Source organism: Dreissena polymorpha, chromosome 15, assembly GCF_020536995.1.
Source record: "Dreissena polymorpha isolate Duluth1 chromosome 15, UMN_Dpol_1.0, whole genome shotgun sequence".
Taxonomy (NCBI): domain Eukaryota; kingdom Metazoa; phylum Mollusca; class Bivalvia; order Myida; family Dreissenidae; genus Dreissena; species Dreissena polymorpha.
Window position 1 is genome coordinate 55,657,318 of NC_068369.1, and position 21,706 is coordinate 55,679,023.

Below are 21,706 nucleotides of genomic sequence, written 5' to 3' on the forward strand. Positions count from 1 at the left end.
AAGCTTGCTGTGATCTGATCTATACCAACAGTACACACCAATTTTGATGGCAAACCTGCAGACATCCATCTAGGCTCAATGATCCTTCTTTAAAGTCCATGTCTTCAATTCAGTTTCCCTGCTTTGAATTCTTCAGTTTCTTGCCTTCAAGTCTTCATATCTAGTGGATATCACATAGTGCATTCACTTAGAAAGGAGGGGTGTGTCCAGTTAGGTGGTGTTTAGTAAGAACCAGATGCTCATCAAAGCAGGCTGTGATCAGATATAAGCCAACCATTCACAGCTTTCTTTGACGACATCGAGCTCAAATATTCCAGCTTTTGTCACTATGCAGATTATGATCAACAATAAATGGGAACTCCATCAAAAGCTCACCAAAGCAGACTGTGATTTGAGCATTTCACCATTTCACAGTCACTTTGACGAGTCTCAAATGGATATCTGCTCCAGTATACATTTGTTTCTGTATTCTTCTTTACTGACAGCTCTTCTTTGAATCTAGCAATTGTCTCTTCCTCTTCTTTATAGTAGACAACCAATCTTCCCGTGATTGTGATCCAGATGCCTGCACTGTGCGCAGGCTCACCAAAGCTGGCTGTGATCTGGAATCTGACAGCAAATCCCAGCCACTTTGGCTGGCCCGGCAAACAGCTACATTTGATGCCCATCACTATTTTAACTTAGTCACATAAATACTCAAAATCAACGAATATTTTGCAAAATATTTGGTTAAATAAAATTAACCCATAAAAAATCAGTGTTCCTTGTAGCAATAGCAAAAATGTCAACCCTAGATGTTTTATGGTAACATTGATTAAATTAGCTGTATTACACCTTTTTTTCCAATGCCAAAACCTGTCTCGTAGCCAGTAAAACACTGACACTGCAACACACAGTAAATCTCTGGAAGATAATGGATCCTGAAACTTACTGATTTCTCCTCTCCACATCCAAGGCATTCTGCGCTGGCAGGTAGCCCCTGGTTTGTTGAAATCACAAGCAGCACATGTGGCTTCATTCACAATAGCTGGAGGCTAGAAGGCAAAATGTTTATAATAATTTCTAACAAACAATTAGAAAATATGAACTCAACTTACAAAGAATAAACACTGTGAATGCAAACATCTTAAAGAGAGCTGTGAATATACTTGCAGAATTTATTTGAATTATATTTTGGCAAAAAGGATCTCAAATATAATTTTGCAAACAAGGTTGATATCAAACATATATATAATATATATATACCCAACATTTAAGCCATTAAGCTGGTGTAATTCTTGAGTGTTACATCAAACATGGGTAACAAGGTGTTCACCTGGAGTCTGTTGGTGAGTATGATGTTTGGATACATGGCCCCCACATCCAGGTGGTAGATGATCGGGTTCTCTAGTCTGTTGGGGCAGTCTCTCAGCATTGATAAACGCTCTACAATGTCCGAGCACACCTGTAAACAAATGGCACACTATTTTATAATGGTTAAAAAAAATAAAAAATAAAAACTTTTTCCAATCTTTTGTTTATATGTTGGACTTTGGAAGGTTAATTGTGTGGACAAGATAAATCTGTTTCAAGTCTTCCAAATGAACAGTGTTCCTCCCTTGTAAATAATGTCCCAGCATTTTTTTTTACAAAAACAATTGTTTCTTTTATAAAATTTCTTAAGAAAATTGTCTTTTCTTAAAAATCATGATTCCACAAAACTCGAAAAATATCATTAACTTGCCTCATTGAAATTGGTGACCGTGTCTGAAGGTATGTGCTGTTCTACTTCTAAGGAGAATCTCATTGTTCTCTCCACTTTGTCTATCAAGTTCTGAAATGCTTCTGGCACCTAAAATATAATCATACACTTTCATTCAATTTATAATAAAAATTAACAATTCTATTAAACAAGTGCTAGGCTTTGTTTACAGTCATTGTTATAAATATTTGAACACTAAAGATATTTTATATCAAAGCTTCCATGAAACCATGTATTTGTTCAAAATTAAATAATTTACATAGGAACGCTGTCTGAAACTGATCCCACATGGACCATGGTCAACATTTTATACCTGCTAAGACTGTGAGAATTAATTGATACAATCATGCCAGATGGCAGACAATAGACACTTCCTACAGGAACTGAGCATTTAGTTGAAATTGTCAATCAGTTGTTTGCATATTATTCACACCTTAATTAGACTTTCATCTGGAGAGCAATCAAATGGTTTCTACAACAGATTCACATCCACAGATCTTTATCAGTATTATCACAGCTTGCAATAATTGGATGGTTTCTCATAGGAAAGACAATTATGGGCAAATAATTTGGCATTTCCTATTATAAATTTTGTATCAAATATTATTGCATGAAATTTCCAGATTTGCAATATCATGTATTACAATCATATACATGGTTACACACAATTAAAAACTAAACACATTTTTGGAAGAATACTAAAGTGTTTTTCATTTAGTGTTAGGATATTTTTGCTGCCTCGATTATGTTCATAAACATACAATAAGTTGTATTAATAATTTTTGGTCACTCCTTTAATTGCATCTTGAAAAATTTATTGCAAATCACAACTGTAAAATCAGCTCACTTTATTGTTATCCTTAAAATCAAATGCATTTGATAACTGTAAAATCAGCTCACAATCATTAATATTCCCATACTGCATAGGCTAATCTGAGACAACACTTCACACACATGCATCAAACCCTTTTCCCCCTAGAGACAGACATTTACATACCATTCTGAACCTGCAGGGTATGTCAGCACGGTACACCCCGGACTCTATGGCCTCCACATGCCCACCCACGTACGTCTCGGAGTCCATCAGGTGCCCGTCCTCGGTGAGCTTGTTGAGGATGGACTCCTGCTTGTTCGGGAACACGATGTTCGCGTGGTACGCCTGCACCATCAACAGGGCCTCACAGAGTGTGCCAGAGCCCTTCCTTAACACCTGATCAAAAACATGTATATCAGACAGGACCAAAACACCAACTTCAGCGCCCTCACACTACTTTGGGGGAAGGGGTCCGCAGCCCGTAGGAGGGGGAATTTTTTTGGAAATGGGGGAATTTTTATAAAAAAAAACAACAACTGTGTTTTACTGTTATAAATATATACTTCTATATATGTGACTGTCTATAAACAGAAAGGTGGACTTTTACTCAATCTACATAACAGCAATTTAATTTAAATGTGGGTCAGAGGTAGGCTTTTTTTCTTACCACAACACTTTATTGAATATTTAACTCAATGAGAATGTCATTATTTTCAGGTATCAGCAGTGTGAAATGCATGACGACTTAGTACTAACTTTCAGATATAGTTCTTAACAAGATGTTTGATCCAGATTGTCTTTATCTGTAAATTACTGTACAAATAAATATTCTTTGAAAACTAAAGACTGCATTTTGAATAAAGCATTTATTGACTAGAATAAATGTAAATGAAACAAAACATTAACACAAATAACAGTTCTGAACGATTCAGATGCTTTCCGCAGTTGCGTACAGGGGGGGAAAATCTGTTTTTGGGAGAAAAAAATATACTTTTCAGGTGGGGGACTGCAGCCGAAATTCGGCGGCAGATTTGATAGATTGAGGGCCCTGAACTTTGGGGAAAGAGCAACACCCATTTTTTCGGGAAAAAAGACAATTTTCTGGCTTTGAGGAATCAAAAATACTGAGGTAGATCAGAAATTTAGAGAAAAATGCACGATTTTAAAGAAATTTCTGTAGGGGAAAGGGCCTTTTTGGGTAAGGGGAAGAAAAAGAGGCCCGTTGTTACGTTTTTTGGCCCTTTATTAAGGCAGAATCAAGCTTTGTGATGCAGTTAAGCAATTTTGACACTTCTCAAAATTATCTGCCTTTCATCATTACGACGCAAAAGTTTCCATGAAACTACATATGGATTTAAAAATACTTAAAAAATTTAATGAAGCAGTATGTACCAAAAGTCATACACAGCAAACTTTGTAAAGCAATTAGCAAGCATAACCTGAAGTATTTTAACCCCTAAAACATTTTTTATGCACATGATCATTTGACACCTGTTTTTTTAAGCTTTGGAAATTCTGAGATAGACAGCAGGGTCTCACAAATCAAACCAGAGCACTTTCTAAACACATGGTTAACAACAGAGACATGACATTGATTCATTTTTACTTATAAATATGAGATTTTTAAGAGATCATTTCATATCATAGACACAATTCATTGTACGAAAAATAAAAGTTTTGTTGTGTTTGTAACAAGCTGTTTTTTTTCGTCCGAGATAAGAAGCAATAATTTGGCTTTAAGATAAAAACAAATCAAGTTGGGTGTCATTTAACATCTAAGTTGATCAAATTACTTGCCTCATCAGGTTCCATTGGAATGATGGTACACAGAGCAAAAATGAATGGGTGGACATACTCCTGGTACAGGTAAAATGTGGCAACTGCATCGGACACCGAGTAATTAGACAGAACCTGAAATGGTAAAAGTTTCTTAATTCAAATTACGAAGCACACACAGTTAAAATTTATTCATGCAGGGGTTTCGCTGTCGATCGCCATTGGCGCCAAATTTTTAAAAGTGGCGAATTTCAAAGTCGGTAAAATCCTATACGAAAATGTACTGCGTATATCATTCACTCCATGTACTATATTTCGATTATGTTAAATTTCGGACATTTAAAGATGGGGACATTTATGTGTTGGTTTGTTGTTGATAATTTGTAAAAATATGTATTATGTTATTTCAGGCAACTAGAATGGATGGTTGCAATGACCTGGGCCTTTCTGTCAGGAAATAGGTGTGAAAACTATTCATTTAATTAAACCTGAAAATCATCCACCACTAACAGAAAACGTTTTAACAGAAGCTGATGTTTATCATGTCCAAATGACCAAATATAACTGTTTAACAATTTGAAGTGAGATGCTTTACTTTCTGATGTTTTATATTTCTTTTTCCATTTCAAATCATGTTCATTTGTGTGATTCTATGTTTAAATAATTAATTTTGAAACATTTATGCAGCATACATACATTGATGTTAACATTATTATATTATTTTGGTTATCTGTATTGTTTATCAAGTTGAAAAAAAGTTATTTATATACAAATAAAGCTTATTAAAACTTATGAAGGTACTTAATGTTCTTTTATGTAATAACATACTTTTTAAAGTGATAATATAGTCAATGACATTAATGCAGCAAGGTTTCTTTAAATGATTGCTCTTATTAATAAGGTTGGAATAACCGACAGTTTTCACGCCACGAAAAAGTGGCGACAACTTTTTTTGGGCCAGTGAAACCCCTGTTCATGGATTTGCCAAGACATTTTAAGCAAAACAAGCTTGTTAGTGCTTTATGATAAGTCCAAGACTATTCATTTATCCTTTATTTTATTAAAAGCTTATCTCTAATAAGAGACACTTTGCACTACATTTTCTGTGTACAACATGTCACCATATACCATATGAACTGAGCAAGTACATTCATTACAGTTCAGTAATTATGATGGAAGTTCTCCAGTGTGAATAAATGGGAATGAAAAATCTATACACGTTTCATTAGAGAGATGTTCTTGAAGCTTCAATTCATTTGCTTAAAAATGTTGCAAGTGGTTTGTTCTCAAAACCCAGCTGGATTACGAGTTAACTTAAACCATTTATGCCCAGGGTCTAGAAAAAAGGCCATTGCAAACAGCGTAGACCCAGATGAGACCCTGCATGATGCGGCGTCTCATCATGATCAGGGTCTGCACTGTTTGCTTAAAGGAATTTTTGTGAGAATTATTCTAAACATAGAAATAAACATACCAGACATCCCTAATTTTGGAAATAAATTGATCCAATTTTGAAGGATGGGAGAGTCCACTAGGCATAAATGGGTGAATTACAGTGTAGTTGTAACAATGTACTGGTCTACTGCACCTGTGGCTCCTCTGTGGCCATGCGACACATCTCTTCTGGATCCAGCTCTGTAGGATCGTAGCGCAGCTTGGCCTGAAACACAGCTGGCAATGTTCAAAACAATAGCCCCTGTAAAGTACAAGTTTATAACAATACTACGCTTGATCAATCAGCTGTCTGTTTTCAGAGCAAGATAATATCCTGCATATCAATCAAAATGTAAAAACTTGCAAGAAACTTTCAAAACAACTTTTGCACTTGAAATAAGGGATTTTGATTAAGGCCTGTCCAAAACATAATTGATACCCCAACTTTGTCAATTCTTAAATCCAACTAACTGATCAGTCAGTTTGATACTGCTTTTGGTAGCTTACAGTGATGTAAAAACACAATGGGCGTTGAGAGAATGAAATCATAACATTAAGCAAACTATTACTTTGCCACTTTGAAATTCAGTTATTACTGTACAGTAAAGGCAGTGAAAATTGCCTCCACTTACTATTACAGCAAAATTTGAGAAGGCGGATGTTAATTATTTGACATGAAGATACGTGATTAAAGTCTCCACATAATGGAGCCTCAGGCATTATTTACTACTTACCCCAACCCCAATTGGCAATTTAGTGTGTGGTTACCTTGGCAACAGCTTTAAGTCCCTGACTACCGACAGGCAGGTAACTGTCTCTTTTCACCCATTTGAAGCAGTCCATGTGAGTGGCGGGTCTTGACTTGTACTCGCCCTGACTGTCCTTCTGGAACCCGATCTCCCTAGACAGGTCCAGCCCATGGAATGCTGCTCTCGCCTCCACAAATGGCCTATCAACACAAGTTACCCGCTTCATTTCAGTCATAATGAATGTTGAACCATTTACCACTCAGATACTTACTTTAATTGGTTTGTAGTGCCTTAGAATTAATGCCTTAGAATATCAAATTCAATTAAAGACCCTTCTAAGGCCTAAAGCAAAATAAGCCTTTTTTCAGTGAGGCCAGGCTTTGAAGGCATGTTTAAGAAAAGTTTCTTTTTACAATCATATTTCTAATTATGTTTTCATTTCATAAGGATTTACTCTTTCTGTGATGAAAATTTCAGATAAATCGGCCTACTCATTTGGAAATCATAAAACTTTAAAGTTGCCTAAACTTGCAAAAAACTGCCATTTTAGTGTGACATTTATTTTTTAGTAAATTAGAAATGCATGTTAAGATATTTAAGTATCATATTAAATTATTTTTGTATTTAAACTGTGGCAAGACTATCTGTCGTTCTAAGAAGATAATTTTTGAGAAAAAAACTAGCATTTTCAAATTTTATGTGTTACAAAAAAAAACAAGAGCACCGCCTTGCGGGTGCAGACCGCTCTTCTATTTTCTTTTTAAAGGTGAAGGGACTCTCATTTTCAATCACAATGGAGGGAGGAGTGGAGTGAAGAGGGGTGTATAGTGTGGGGTTGTGGACATTTATTACATTATCTTCCAAAAAAGCGAAAAAAAAAAAATGGGGGGGGGGGGGGGATAGTGTGAGGGTGTGGTGGTAATTTGTGAGATGATCTTAAAAAAAAAAATAAAAAAAAAATAAAAAAAAAATTGGGGGGGGGGGGGTGGGGTGGTGGGGGGGGTATAGTTTGAGGGTGTGGTGGTCATTTGTGAGATGATCTTAAACAAAAAAAAAAAAAAAAAAAAAAAAAATAGGGGGGGGAGGGAGGAGGGGGGGGGGGGGGGAGGGGGGGGGGGAGGGCAAGGGGGATGGTTTGGTGGAGTCTATTGTGGTATGTCAGGTAAGAGTAGTTTCATCAAAGTATCAATCAAATCTAATCATAAATAAAGAAGTTATGGCAATTTTAGCAAAATTTAATAATTTGACCTTGAGAGTCAAGGTCATTCAAAGGTCAAAGTAAAATTCAAGTTGCCAGGTACAGTAACCTCATGATAGCATGTAAGTATTTGAAGTTTGAAAGCAATAGCCTTGATACTTAAGAAGTAAAGTGGATCGAAACACAAAATTTAACCATATATTAAAAGTTACTAAGTCAAAAAAGGGCCATAATTCCGTAACAATGACAACCAGAGTTATGCAACTTGTCCTTTTACTGTACCCTTATGATAGTTTGTGAGTGTTCCAAGTATGAAAGCAATATCTATGATACTTTAGGGGTAAAGTGGACCAAAACATAAATCTTAACCAAATTTTCAATTTTCTAAGTATAAAGGGCCCATAATTCCGTCCAAATGCCAGTCAGAGTTACATAACTTTGCCTGCACGGTCCCCTTATGATAGTTCATAAATCTTGCAATTATAAAAGCAATAGCTTTGATACTGTAGGAATAAAGTGGACCTAAACACAAAACTTAATCAAATTTTCAATTTTCTAAGTATCAAAAGGGCACATAATTCTGTCAAAATGCCAGTCAGAGTTACATTACTTTGCCTGCACAGTCCCCTTATGATAGTTAGTAAGTGCTGCAAGTATGAAAGCAATAGCTTTGATGCTTAAGGAATAAAATGGACCTAAACACAAAACTTAACCAAAATTGTCAATTTTCTAAGTATAAAAAGGGCACATAATTCTGTCAAAATGCATGCCAGAGTTATCTAACTTTGCCTGCCCAGTCCCCTCATGATAGTAAGTAAGTGTACCAAGTTTGAATGCAATAGCATTGATACTTACTGAGAAAAGTGGAACTAAACGCAAAACTTAACCAAAATTTTCAATTTTTTAAGTATAAAAAGGGCACATAATTCTGTCAAAATGCATGCCAGAGTTATCTAACTTTGCCTGCCCAGTCCCCTCATGATAGTAAGTAAGTGTACCAAGTTTGAATGCAATAGCATTGATACTTTCTGAGAAAAGTGGACCTAAACGCAAAACTTAACCGGACGCCGACGCCAACGCCAACGCCGACGCCAAGGTGATGACAATAGCTCATAATTTTTTTTCAAAAAATAGATGAGCTAAAAATCAATTGAGGCCATAAGAGCATTTTCATACCTTTATTATATATTGCATGAAATTAACAATACAGGCAGCTTTTAATGTATGTAATCAGGGGTGTCAATTGGCCCAAATTTGAAATCCGGAAAATTAAGCCGTAGGATAAAGGGAAGAGAGGGCCCAACCCCCCGAGCCCTAGCTTATTGTTCTTTTTTATAGTCTTTTTACAGTACAGCCAAAGCGGAACAAACGAATTTCGCGATCCGCGGCGGCAAGGTGAAACGAGTCGATGCTGTGTCAGTCGTTGAAGCCGCGTCAGTAAGTCGCATTTCGCCGCGAAACTTCGCATCTGTCCGCCGAGGCATGCCGCGATCCGCGACATGATGCCGAGTCGATGCGCATCATGAAATAAAACATCTTTTAAAAATTATTAGTTACATGTAGTTAACAAATTTTGAAAGAACAATTATAATAATAATTAAAATCATAATACATTTATTGTGCGCGGATTGTATTAGCATATACATGTAAGCATAGTTAATGTGTCTGGCCAATTAAGTTTGTTTCCCGCCCATAGTGTATGTATTTCACACATAAACAAGGTCGCGTAAATATGTTTTCGCACATACAAGTGGCCAAGGCTCCAGCATATGATGGATTTATAAATTAATTGCATGTTGATTTTGCTATTATATGTAAGCTGAGAAAATTAGCAGTTTGAAGCCACATCGATAATCAAGAGGGGGACGACGTATTTGTTGTTTTGTTAATTATCAGCTTATTATAACTATTGTTTGAATATGCGTATATAAACAAGTTCTATTTTGATCATATTATACAGTTAATATCGCTACTAATTAACCGATAATCTCGTATATTCCAATTTTGAAGCAAATGCTGGTAAATATTTACGATACACAAACATTCTCGATATTTCCTTTAGTATCAAATACATTTTGGCATTTATTTCTATTTATAGAGATGATGAAATAAAGTCTAATTGGGCGTTTTTCCACTGAACACGCAATTTACGCCTGACGTGATGTTCATGTATTTATACAACATAAAATAAACCCAAACTTTCCAAACGACGTTCTACATGTCTGCATAATTTTCGCGCGCTTTTTATGAAACAAAGGATATTTTAGCACTGTTTATTTGACACTAGAATTTGCCAAAGGTCGCGTTAGCATTAAAATTCGGAAGTGTGTTTCGGATTACAAATTTAATAATGATAAGCGAACGAAACATTAACAGTTGCGCGTAATTAATTCGACGCTACACCACAGGTGGTTAGCGTGTGGCTATGGTATTAATTAGTGAAAACATCATTTTGAATGATAAATAATCATATTATAACGAAAAATTAACTTTTCTGAAAAAAAAATTATTTCACTATCAAATATATATATAACAAGGTATGCAACTCAAAATCAGCCCAAAACGGGGTGCATCGCTTTGAACAGCCATATCTTCATCAATTGTGCAGCGATTTTCACGATCTCGGTCTTATTCAACGCAGAAATGAATTTCCTTTCTGGAAATGTATATGTCTTGCAATATTTTAACAAATGCTGGGTCAACTTTTAAGAAATAACACGATACACAACACGCATGACCCAGTTGACAGTGATCATGCTGTCTTTAAGACTGAAATCTTCACGGAGTAAAGGGCAACTTCCCTACAAAGTTCATGTAGTTCGATACCATAATTCAATAAAACGTATGAAAAAACATTATTACCGTTCTTGTCGTTACATTCTGCATCAAGACTAACTGTCCAGCGCCGTTTGAAACCTTTGTTTACATACATTTCAACTAACTGACATTTTAAACATACGAGTGATTTCATTGGTCCAATGCGGAGGTGTGTCTTTACGACTGGAGATTTCATTCATAAAGAATACATGATCACTGTCAACTGGGTCATGCGTGTTGTGTATCGTGTTATTTCTTAAAAGTTGACCCAGCATTTGTAAAAATATTGCAAGACATATACATTTCCAGAAAGGAAATTCATTTCTGCGTTGAATAAGACCGAGATCGTGAAAATCGCTGCACAATTGATGAAGATATGGCTGTTCAAAGCGATGCACCCCGTTTTGGGGTGATTTTGAGTTGCATACCTTGTTATATATATATTTGATAGTGAAATATTTTTTTTTCAGAAAAGTTAATTTTTCGTTATAATATGATTATTTATCATTCAAAATGATGTTTTCACTAATTAATATCATAGCCACACGCTAACCACCTGTGCGCTACACATACATGTATGTACATGTTGGTGGATATCTTTTCACTCGATCCGCCGCGTACGTATGCGGCGGATATACTCCGCGAAAGTACGCGAGGTAAATACAGACTCAGCGTCGATGCGCTGATCGATGCCGAGTGCCACGGCGATACGCCGCGTCAACACACGATTCGGCCGCCGCGTACTAATAATCTGGCCGTGGTGTAGCCGCAGATTTTGTTTGTGCCGCTTTTGCTGTACTGTAGGTGCAATGTCTGGTGAGTACAATGCGAAAAATTATAAACCAAACCATCCATAACACCGCAGGTGTATTTGTCATTCTAAACAAATGATATTAAGAACTTCGAAATGTAATTAACAAACAAGCGTATCCGAAAACGACTGTCCGAAAACATGTCGCGATACATCATTTGCAAATGTAATTAAATATGCATATCGTTTGACTGCAGAAAATGAAAACCAGTAACCAGTAACCTAGCAAATACGCAGTCAATATATAATTTGATAAACATATTGTTTTAAAATATGATATTGCAGTGCTTTACTTTGCCAGTGCCTGCTCATGTCAGTGCCAGCCGCTTACCAATCAGAAATCAATAAATAAAATCGGTACCAAGCGCAAATGTCCGGAATGCCGACGATGTTATAACAATATTCGTTCTGAAATGATCCCGCACTAAAAGAATTTTGTCCCTACCCCCACCCGCCTTAAACAAACTCATCGGATTTACATTCACCTCAAAATCAACCCTGGACGGCTCAAATCCGGATTTCCGGAATAATCCGGAAAATTGACACCCCTGGTAATCTATCTATTTCACTAGAAATTAGGCACCGTCTAAAGATGGTATCCTAACCTTGGTCACTGAAGATTCACCACTCAAAATGTGCAGCTAAGCTCCATGAGATACACATGCATGCCCAATATCAAGTTGCTATGTTCAATATTGAATAATTATCTCCCTTTAAAGCTTATTACTTCCCTTGGATTAGTATTTTTGACCTTAGACCTTGAAGGATGACCTTGACCTTTTACCATGATGATGTGTTTGTCTGAAACACAATGCCGCCTATTGTGCCGCTTTGATTTATTTAACAAAAATATATAATTTGGCAGGTCGGATAATTATGTCCATTTAAAGCTTATTACTTCCCTTAAATTAGTTTTTTCGACCCCTTGACCTAGCTTTTGAGCTGGCATGACCCATATTCAAACTTGATCTTGGTATTGTCTAGATACAACTCCAGTGCCTTCCCCAGGAATTTGTTCAGGCGCCCCGGGGGTGGGTGCGGGAGGGGTGTCCCCTCCCAACGTTGATATTTTTTTTAATTTAACGTGTCAATTCACGTTCTGTGGTGCGTTATAACTCAAAGAAAAACAGCGTCAAAAGACGTCATTTGGTGCGCTATGACTCTTCAAAAAAATCCCCCAGTCATTTAAAAATATATTTTTTTATATTGTTTATTTTTTTTTAACTTTTTGAGCACAGATAGTAAAATCTCGACTCGAACGATTCCCCAAACCATTCATTTCAATCCGACTCTATTACTGTATACTTACTATTTTTCAAGTTTCTATTTATTACCCGATAATCCCGTTTATTCCGTTTTTATCAATCTCTTTCTGGTAAATATTTACGATAAAAGCTTTCAGTTATTTCTTTAACACAACCCTTGCCATTTTTAAGTGACTATTTATAGATTTGATGAAATATTGCCCCTGAATATGCGTCAATCCCCTGACCTGTTGTGTTCTTGTTAAAACGCTCAATACACGCCATTTGTATGCAATAGACGCGACGTTGTACATGCTGCATAATTTTCGCGCTCTTTTTAATTGAGAAAAAGATTCGACACAAAATAAATTTGCACTGCTAATTTGAAGCAAAAATATTTAACGTTGCGGTAACATTTACATTCGGAAGTGTGTTTCGGATTAAAACAAGTTAACATCGACTTACGGTAATGGGTTTCGGAGTACAAATTTAATTATTCCCATTTGAGATTTCAACAAATATTAACCGTTGCGTTATAAATTCAACGATAATTTGTTTACACACTTCACGAGTCGAATAAATGGTTTGACGGAATTATGCATGAAATTCACGTTGTCCACGAGGATCACGGCCGGTTGCCATCATCAGTCTTCTATAGATTATCGGACGAAACATTTACAAGTGTGCGTAATTAATTCAACGAAAATTTGTTAAAGCGCATTACGTGTCGAATAAATGTCAGAAAAACGAGGTGAATCAGTTCTATAAATGGACATGTTGAAATATACATGTACTGGAATTAAATAAATTGTTATCACATAATTGTAACCGCTATAATAATTAATTGTTTACCACTTGCAATTAATTTCTCGTATTAATTATGAGTCATAGGTAACACTTGTTTACAGTAAAAAGGTGTGATGATGATGCCCGAAACCGTCTTTAATGTTCAGTACTGTACTAATTACCGGTTTTATATTACTCAAATGGTACAAGTACTTGCTAATCAAGCTGCGATAAACTCTTACTTCATGCCCGACGTCAATCAAAAATAATGGTCGATAGTTAACCCCGCCCTCATAAGCATTCGCGAAACCGATTGGACGATGAACTTCACAGTTTGACGACTGGAAAGTTACCAGATACATCCTTGTCAGCATTTAAATGACCGTGTAATGTGGCTAGAATAATCGATACGCGCGTCATGCTATTCTCTTATCAGTGGATTATCCATTACCCCATGTGGTGTTTATGGCGATTACTTGTGAAAGTCGGTACCGAGTGCTCTTTTAAAACAGGGAATATTGATACACTGATAGGAAAACCTTGATTTTTTTGGACAATCTCCACTTTCTTTTACTGAAGAATACACTGATCGGAAAATTTTAAGCGCCCCGGGGACTCTGATTTCGAAATTCAAGCGCCCCGGCAAGGGGCGCTTAAATGGCCTGGGGAAGACCCTGAACTCCTGACCAAGTTTCGTAAAGATCGGATAAAAACTATGTGAATTAGAGAGCGGACATGAAAAGTGTGACAGACTGACGGACAGTCTACTGACAGACAGACAGAGCGAAAACTATCAGGGCTCAACATTAACTTTTGAAGCCACTTATCCGGTCGGACATGTAGACCAAAATTTCACTTGTCCCGACTATTATATCTTATTCTGCTCAGTACTTTGCAAAATAATGAAATAATACAAAATGATCAAATCATAAAGACTTTTATCGTTCAAAATGCATGTTAACATAAATAAACGAAGGGCCAAAGATAAAAATATGCCTGGAGCCGTTGACCAGACCGACCCTATTTTTTACCGCCAACCCTTAACTTTTTTCTCGCTCAGAGTACGAAAAAATTTAGAACTAAGAGATGAAAGATTTATCTTTCTTTTAATGCCAAAATTATTGTTTGTTAAGCAGAAATAGGTGTCCACATCTTAAGTTAACCCGAACTTGACAAAACATTTTCTTCCGCCATTTTGTATCGAAAATGGAATTCAGTGTAGCGGAAAAAATCCAATAACAAGAAAGTCATATTTAAATCGAATAAAACCTGACTGATTTTAAAAGAAAAATACATTTTAAACATTATTTCAAATTATTGTACATGTAATTTAAATTTCGGTATTTTGTAATATAATTTAATTATACAAACCAATCGTACCTTCGATTCGAAGTTTGACAGCTTCGCATTTGTTTTTATGTAAACGTTTCCGTGTTTTATTAAATGAAAACATAACCTCAAGTGTGCAACAATACTCGCTTATCTCAATAAGGTCAATATCTGTAATATCTTTCTTAGTTTTTGTGCACAAATTTCCTTTTAATTATTTAAAACATGTTGATACGAAATGGTTATCTATAGTCCTGAGTACGGTGTAGTATCAATTGAAAATATCAGAATATCTCGCGCTTTGTCGTATAAATGTAAACAAAATATAATCGACAGTTTTTGTGGTAACTCCACATAAATAATTGATTAAAAATTAAAAGGCATTTTTTCTCAGTAATTAAATTATAAAGACCACTTGTCCTGTCGGACTAGCAAATTCTTTATTTACTTGTCCAGACTAACAATTTAGTTTTCCTGGACAGTCGGACTACCGTTAATGTCGAGTCCTGACTATATATCCCCTTTTCTTCGAAAGGGGGCATAAAAACAACACCTAAAACAACTTATACCATCCAAAAGGCCAATACATCAGAAATCAATAGTATTTTGCCCGTTTATTAATAAACCTGAGATGATACAATTCTTTTGGCTTTGTTCTATGTTGAGTGACATTACAAGTGAAACACAAGCACAATCTTACCAGTCAAAGAGGTCTCCGTTGTAAGTACCAAAAATATGTGGTTTTACTTCAAGGATATGGTCAAAAAACCTTTTAAGCATCGTGAACTGAAAGAAAACAAAAGCCGTTATTAATATACATCATACAACTGACCTATGAACATGTCCTAAGGTCAGGTCATTTTGCAATTCAAACTGGGGAATGTACAAGGGGGTTTGTACTGAGCCATGACTGCAATATCATTATTATAAACTGTAGCAAAAAAAAAACAAGTGCATAAGCTTAACCCTTAAAAGGATGCTCCAAATAAGCAATGACGGACTTCATTAGATTAAAAATATACCAGACTTCACCTAAAAATATATAGTGTCTTCTTATTTGTAAGTTTTCTACAGCAGCATGTTTCAATTAATCTGCGATTAGCCCAATACCCTAATAAAAACTATCCAGAAATATATTGATCTCAGAAACTGCAAAAGATCCCCAAAATCAAGATTTCCAAAATAAAACAATCCCAGTTATACAAATCATGTTATTATTACATGTACAGCCCACCTCATCAGGTTCATTGAAGATGGTAAAAGGTCCCGGGAACTCGGGGCGGGGAGTGTACTCAAAGTCCTCGATATCTTGTGATATGATTTCTCTGTTCGTGACGAGGTAGCCCTGACCGTCAATCATGTAGGAGATCATCATGATCTGGTCAACCGAGGAGTCCGGAAACTTCAGTGGCAACTTTGTGGTCTCAATGTCAAAGGCCAGCACAACTGGATCCTTCAACATATAGGACTTCTCTACTTCTAAGCTATTCTTTCAAACATTTCAAAATCCAAGAAGACCCAGGTTTTAGAGATTTTAATAAGGAAAACTGAGGTATACTTCTGTATCTGCAGTCATAAAAGTTAGGAATTTCAACAAGCAAAGCTAAATTCTTACGTTATTACCATATTTAACAAGAGCACCACATAGCGGGTGCCAACGCTGGGCTGCAGGTTCAGTTTTAAATAAATGAAAGCTTGTCAGAATTTTTTTAAGAGGTCACAGTGACCTTGACCTTTGACCTAGATACCCAAAAATGGGTGTGGCGTGCAGAATTCAACAAGGTGCAGCTACATATGAATTTTTAATGTTGTAGGTGGAAGCACTTTGATTTTAAAGCCAATGTCAAGGTTTTAGCACGACACCTGATGATAAGCTGGCTATGACAATACCTAGAGTTTTCTCCGAAATCAGCCAAGCAAAAAAGAAAACTTTTTTAATCTGTTCCATTCCTTAACCTTTTAAGTTTACTTCCACTAGATAACAGGGTTTTGAGAATTGTGCTTAATTTAACTGTTATTGCTGTACATAATCAGGGATTATTTAACAAGACAATACATCAATTTCTGATGCCATGTTAATAGATCCGAGCCTTCTGGATTTTATCCAAATGTTCTGAAAAAATTGATTTGCATGCATGACGGGTCAATCTGAGAGGCCAAACTGCTGTACCCACTCATCATTTCTATATAAATGACAATATTCGTGCAAGAAAATGCAAAATTAAATAAACATACAGGACGATGCACGAGGTCCTCTCTGCGTTTGATCTCTGGTGGTTGACTTCCCTGTCCCCGAATGGAGAACCAATGACCCACATTCAAGTTGAGGTCTATGGAGACGCGCACATGGTACGGCACATCATGCTCCCTTAAAAAAGTAGAGAGATCAAAACTTTACAACAGAATAAATATTCAAGTTTCAGCAAAAAAATATAATGTTTTTGTGTTGTTTTTTATAATCTAAATGAGGACACACTTTGATTAGCACTAGAGATTACTAAGTAACTAGAATAACTTTGGCAATACCTGTAGTTTATGCATAGCATATGTATTAATGGAAAAATGAACCCTACTGTACACTAGAAGTCCCAGGAAGCTCATAAGTCTCACAAAGGTTTCATTTCCTTGCAACAAATGCCTCTTGCATGTGGGAATTTCGCAACAAACTTAAATTTTTGGAGAAAGTCACAATGATTAGCAGTGTTCTCCAAAAAAATAATAAGTAGCCAGTTATATTTTCACATTAGCCGGCATCTAAGCAATAAAACAGTTGTATTTGCACCATTTCAATTGATATTTTGGGGAAGAGAAGCAAATATCCAGATTGAATGTAACCGGTGAAATCGCTGGTTTCTGGTGCTTCTGAAGAACACTGGATTAGTATTTTTAGACTCAGTTGCGTTATCTCATTTTCTTATCCTACAATCCAACCTGATGTCCACAATATTGTCCATCTGGTCTACTATCTTCCTGTTGGTCACATCATCATCATCATAATAACTGAAACACAAGGCAAACCGACACTGTATTCCACATGATAAATTGTTGCTATTTTGTAACATCTTTATTGCATAGCATTGTATTTAAAATGGGAGTACTCTGAAGAGTTCTCTATTATTTCTTAAGTAAATAATGGTTTATTAACCCGTCTGTTAGAATCGCGATACATCAATAGGTCTGTAATTTGTTCACCAAAAGTCCACCAAATTAATTATATTTCACTGCAAATTGCAACAGTGGTCTCCCAAACCTTGTATAAATCTCATGTGACTTGTCCCGCTCCTTGTTCTTTCTCACTGCTGGCTGAATCTCGCGCTTAACTTTGGTTAGGTCCTCCACACTGAGGAAGGACAGCTTCAGGTACTGTCTCTTCAACCCCACCAAATGATTGGGCTACAAACAAGCACTATTTAACTATTTGCATGCTGGGAAATTTGTTGTCTGCTGAATTTATAAATTTGCATTTTCTTTGATTTTTTTTTCAAAGAATACAATCAGACTAGCAAACAGTTTGGATCCTGAGGAGACGCCATGTTCTGTGGCGTCTCATCTGGATCCAAACTGTTAGCAAAGGCCTTCAAAATTCGGTTCCAGCACTTAAATGAAGAGGAATCAACAGTTGCAGAGGTGGAAATGAGGACATACATAAAAACATTGTAGTAGTAAAATTTGACGTGGACAAGCTTTTATTTAATAATTGCAATGAAGAGATCAATACATTATATTCTGTAATTTCCTTTGTGTCAAAATAAAATGTTGAGCCATCCAGAAACAATTTTGGACATTTAGAATATTAAATTAATGCACTTCTATATTGCATATAATTTTTTGGAAGATAGCAGTCTCCACATACATCTGCTAGCTCTTAGACAAAGCAAGTGAATATGTGGGTGGTCCAATAAAAAATGCTTGAATATCGATCGTCATGGTTGGTTAAAAACTTTAGAAACAATATATATTCAACTGGCCAGTAAACTGAAAATTAGGCTGGCAATTGTTATGAGGGTACTTGACCCTGGTTTCAGTAATGATTTTGAGACTTTCATGGAGACAAAGATTTCATGACTTACAATTTGCTGACAGGCACAAAACAAGTCCAAGATAAAACAAGAAATGTGTTTGTCAGAAACACTATGTCCCATTTTGCGCCGCTTTGACTTTTTTTACCTTGAAGGATGACCGTCAACTTCCACCACTCAAAATGTGCAGCTTCATGAGATACACATGCATGCCAAATGTTAAGTTGCTATCTTCAATATGCAAAACTTATGGCAAATGTTAAAGTTTGACCAAACCAACAGACAGGGCAAAAACAATATGTCCCCCACTATAGTGGTGGGGGACATAAAAACATATGCATTTTTTTTTTTTTGGAAACATACAAGCTCCAAGTCTTCTTTGTTTACAGTCTCCACTGATGCAATCTTCCCAGAGAACTTCTTTGTCAAGTAGGCGGCTACCTCACGCTCTGTGCTTTTCTTGCACAAGACATAGAAGTAGGGCTTGTATGGTAGGGTGGCCTACAATAAGTCGGTGCATATTTGTTCATAGCATATAGACACATTTTTCTTCTTCTGATACACAAGCACTTCAAAAGATAAATTATAACAATTCCAATGCTTTCCACAGGATTTATGTCATGCGCCCCGGGGCTGATAGGGGTGGTTTCGGGAGGGGTGGCCCCTCTAGACGTTGATTTTTTTTAATTTAACGTGTCAATTCACGTTCTGTGGTGCATTATAACTCAAAGAAAAACAGCGTCAAAAGACGTCATTTGGTGTGCTATGACTCTTCAAGAAAATCCTCCAGTCATTAATATATATATATATTTTTAATATTGTTTTAAAACTTTCCCGCACAGATAGTAAAATCTCGACTCGAACAAACTTTGCCATTTTTCTATAGTATCAAATAAATTGTAAGTGACTATTTATAGATTAGATGAAATATTGCCTCTGAACATGCGTCAATCCCCTGACGTGTTGTGTGCTTGTTAAATACACGCACGCTTTCTAGACAAATGACGCAACGTTGTACACGATGCATAATTTTCGTGAACTTTTTAATTGAGAAAAAGGTTAGACACAAAATAAATTTGCACTGCTAATTTGAAGCAAGAATATTTTAACGTTGCGGTAACATTTACATTCGGAAGTGTGTTTCGGATTAAAAACGCGTTAACATCGACTTACGGGAATGGGTTTCTGATTACAAATTTAATTATTCCCATTTGAGATTTCAACAAATATTAATAGTTGCGTCATGAATTCAACGATAATTTGTTTAAACACTTTACGAGTCGAATAAACGTTTTGATGGAATTATGCATGAAATTCATGTTGTCCATCAGGATTACGGCCGACTGCCATCATCAGTCTTCGATACTAACATTTACAGGTGTGCGTAATCAATTCAACAAAAATTTGTTAAAGCGCATTACATGTCGAATAAATGTCAGAAAAACGAGGTGAATCAGTTCTATAAATGGACATGATGAAATATGCATGTGCTGGAATTAAATTATTATCGCATAATTGTTACCGGGAGTTATTTGCACAACAAGTAATTAATTGTTCGACACTTGCAATTAATTTATCATATTAATTATGAGTCATAGGTAACACTTGTTTACAGTAAAAAGGTGTGATGATGATGCCCGAAACCGTCTTTAATGTACTGTTCTAGTCACCGGTTTTATATTACGTAAATGGTACAAGCCCTTGCTAATTAAGATGTGATAAACTCTTACTTCGTTCCCTGACGTCAATCAAAAATAATTGTAGATATTTAACCCGCCCTCTAGTGTTTTTCCAAGACCATTTTAGCGTGGCAAAAAGCCACGCCGCCCTCCCGGATCGCCACTCTGCCCTTTTCAAAGGCAAATTTCGCCACGCGCCCTTTTTTTCAAAGGCAAATTTCGCCATGCGCCCTTATCGATAACATCTTTATTGCCATACGATCTAACTTGGTCCGCAAAATCAGCTTCCTTGATTGTCTGTATTGCTTTGACTGAGCTTGATTTACTCAAGAGACGTGTAATCGACTATATAAATTGAGCAGATTTAATCTATTACAGTGCTCGATTTATAGGTAGGTCTTACTGACTGCTCCAAAGCTGTGAATTAGTCATGCCTGAATACCCTTGTGTCAGTATCAATCGATAATGCGGAAGGCTATGTTATACCAAGCGCACTTTTCCGTCGGCAACGTGTACTCCTCAACGATAAAATCATTACTTCGGAGACTTTTGATGAAAAACTCGATGTTATTCTCGTGGCAATTGTGCACTGCATGCATTATTCAGTTATATCAAAACATATATTTTTACGCATAATTTCATTTAAAATCAGAAACAAATTTATTCTTTATCGTTTTCGTCTTTAAGATAATTAGATCTAATTATTGAAATAATTACTGAGACGTATACTAATTTAACAAAATGCGAATCGCGTATAAGACTCAACGTTTCTATGCGCACCTGTCGCTTACATCATTTGACATTTTATCAACATGGCGGACTATACAGAATTAAATTGTGACTTGGCAAAAATGGCAAATAACGTCGTAAACGATCGAATAAACGATGGAGATTATACATTAAGAAGGAATTAATGAAATGTCTGTGATAGTCAACAATGCATAAAAATGTTTTAGATAGCAACAAAATTATTTATTTATTTGTAATCTACTCAGTGGATGTATGTCACGGAAACGAGTGTTTGCATATTGTTAGCGATGAATTTACTCGCAATGTTATTTTAAACATCTGTCAAGATTATTGTTAGAAAATGGGATAAGACAAACATGGTTTCATTAAATGTTAGTGGATCTGTGTATAATCAGATTCATATGCATATATTGCTTTATTATGTTTGTCGTGCTGTACAGTTTATTGAAACAGCATGGAACTTAAATGTACATTGCAAGGTAAATATATTAATATAAATCAGTTAATACATCTAATACCATTAAATGTGCTTGTTAATATTTTTTTCCACAACTGCCTC

At 36.0% G+C, this 21,706-nt stretch overlaps 2 protein-coding genes across 3 annotated transcripts in view; one reads left to right on the forward strand and one right to left on the reverse strand.

Moving 5' to 3' along the window:
• Positions 1 to 21,706, reverse strand: part of LOC127860129 (DNA polymerase epsilon catalytic subunit A-like) — a 148,825-nt gene that overhangs the window by 114,477 nt on the left and 12,642 nt on the right. Inside the window, exons 4-16 of the mRNA XM_052397979.1 lie at positions 19,082 to 19,219; positions 17,950 to 18,092; positions 17,631 to 17,699; positions 16,935 to 17,067; positions 15,934 to 16,152; positions 15,400 to 15,485; positions 6,534 to 6,714; positions 5,920 to 5,991; positions 4,353 to 4,466; positions 2,739 to 2,951; positions 1,724 to 1,831; positions 1,316 to 1,444; positions 932 to 1,034 (exon numbers count right to left, since the gene is read on the reverse strand). Of these exons, the coding sequence (XP_052253939.1) occupies positions 932 to 1,034; positions 1,316 to 1,444; positions 1,724 to 1,831; positions 2,739 to 2,951; positions 4,353 to 4,466; positions 5,920 to 5,991; positions 6,534 to 6,714; positions 15,400 to 15,485; positions 15,934 to 16,152; positions 16,935 to 17,067; positions 17,631 to 17,699; positions 17,950 to 18,092; positions 19,082 to 19,219 (1,708 nt within the window). The remainder of the gene's footprint in view (positions 1 to 931; positions 1,035 to 1,315; positions 1,445 to 1,723; positions 1,832 to 2,738; positions 2,952 to 4,352; positions 4,467 to 5,919; positions 5,992 to 6,533; positions 6,715 to 15,399; positions 15,486 to 15,933; positions 16,153 to 16,934; positions 17,068 to 17,630; positions 17,700 to 17,949; positions 18,093 to 19,081; positions 19,220 to 21,706) is intronic.
• The window catches only part of LOC127860121 (uncharacterized), a 252,862-nt gene that overhangs the window by 64,818 nt on the left and 166,338 nt on the right, over positions 1 to 21,706 (forward strand). The window lies entirely within an intron of this gene.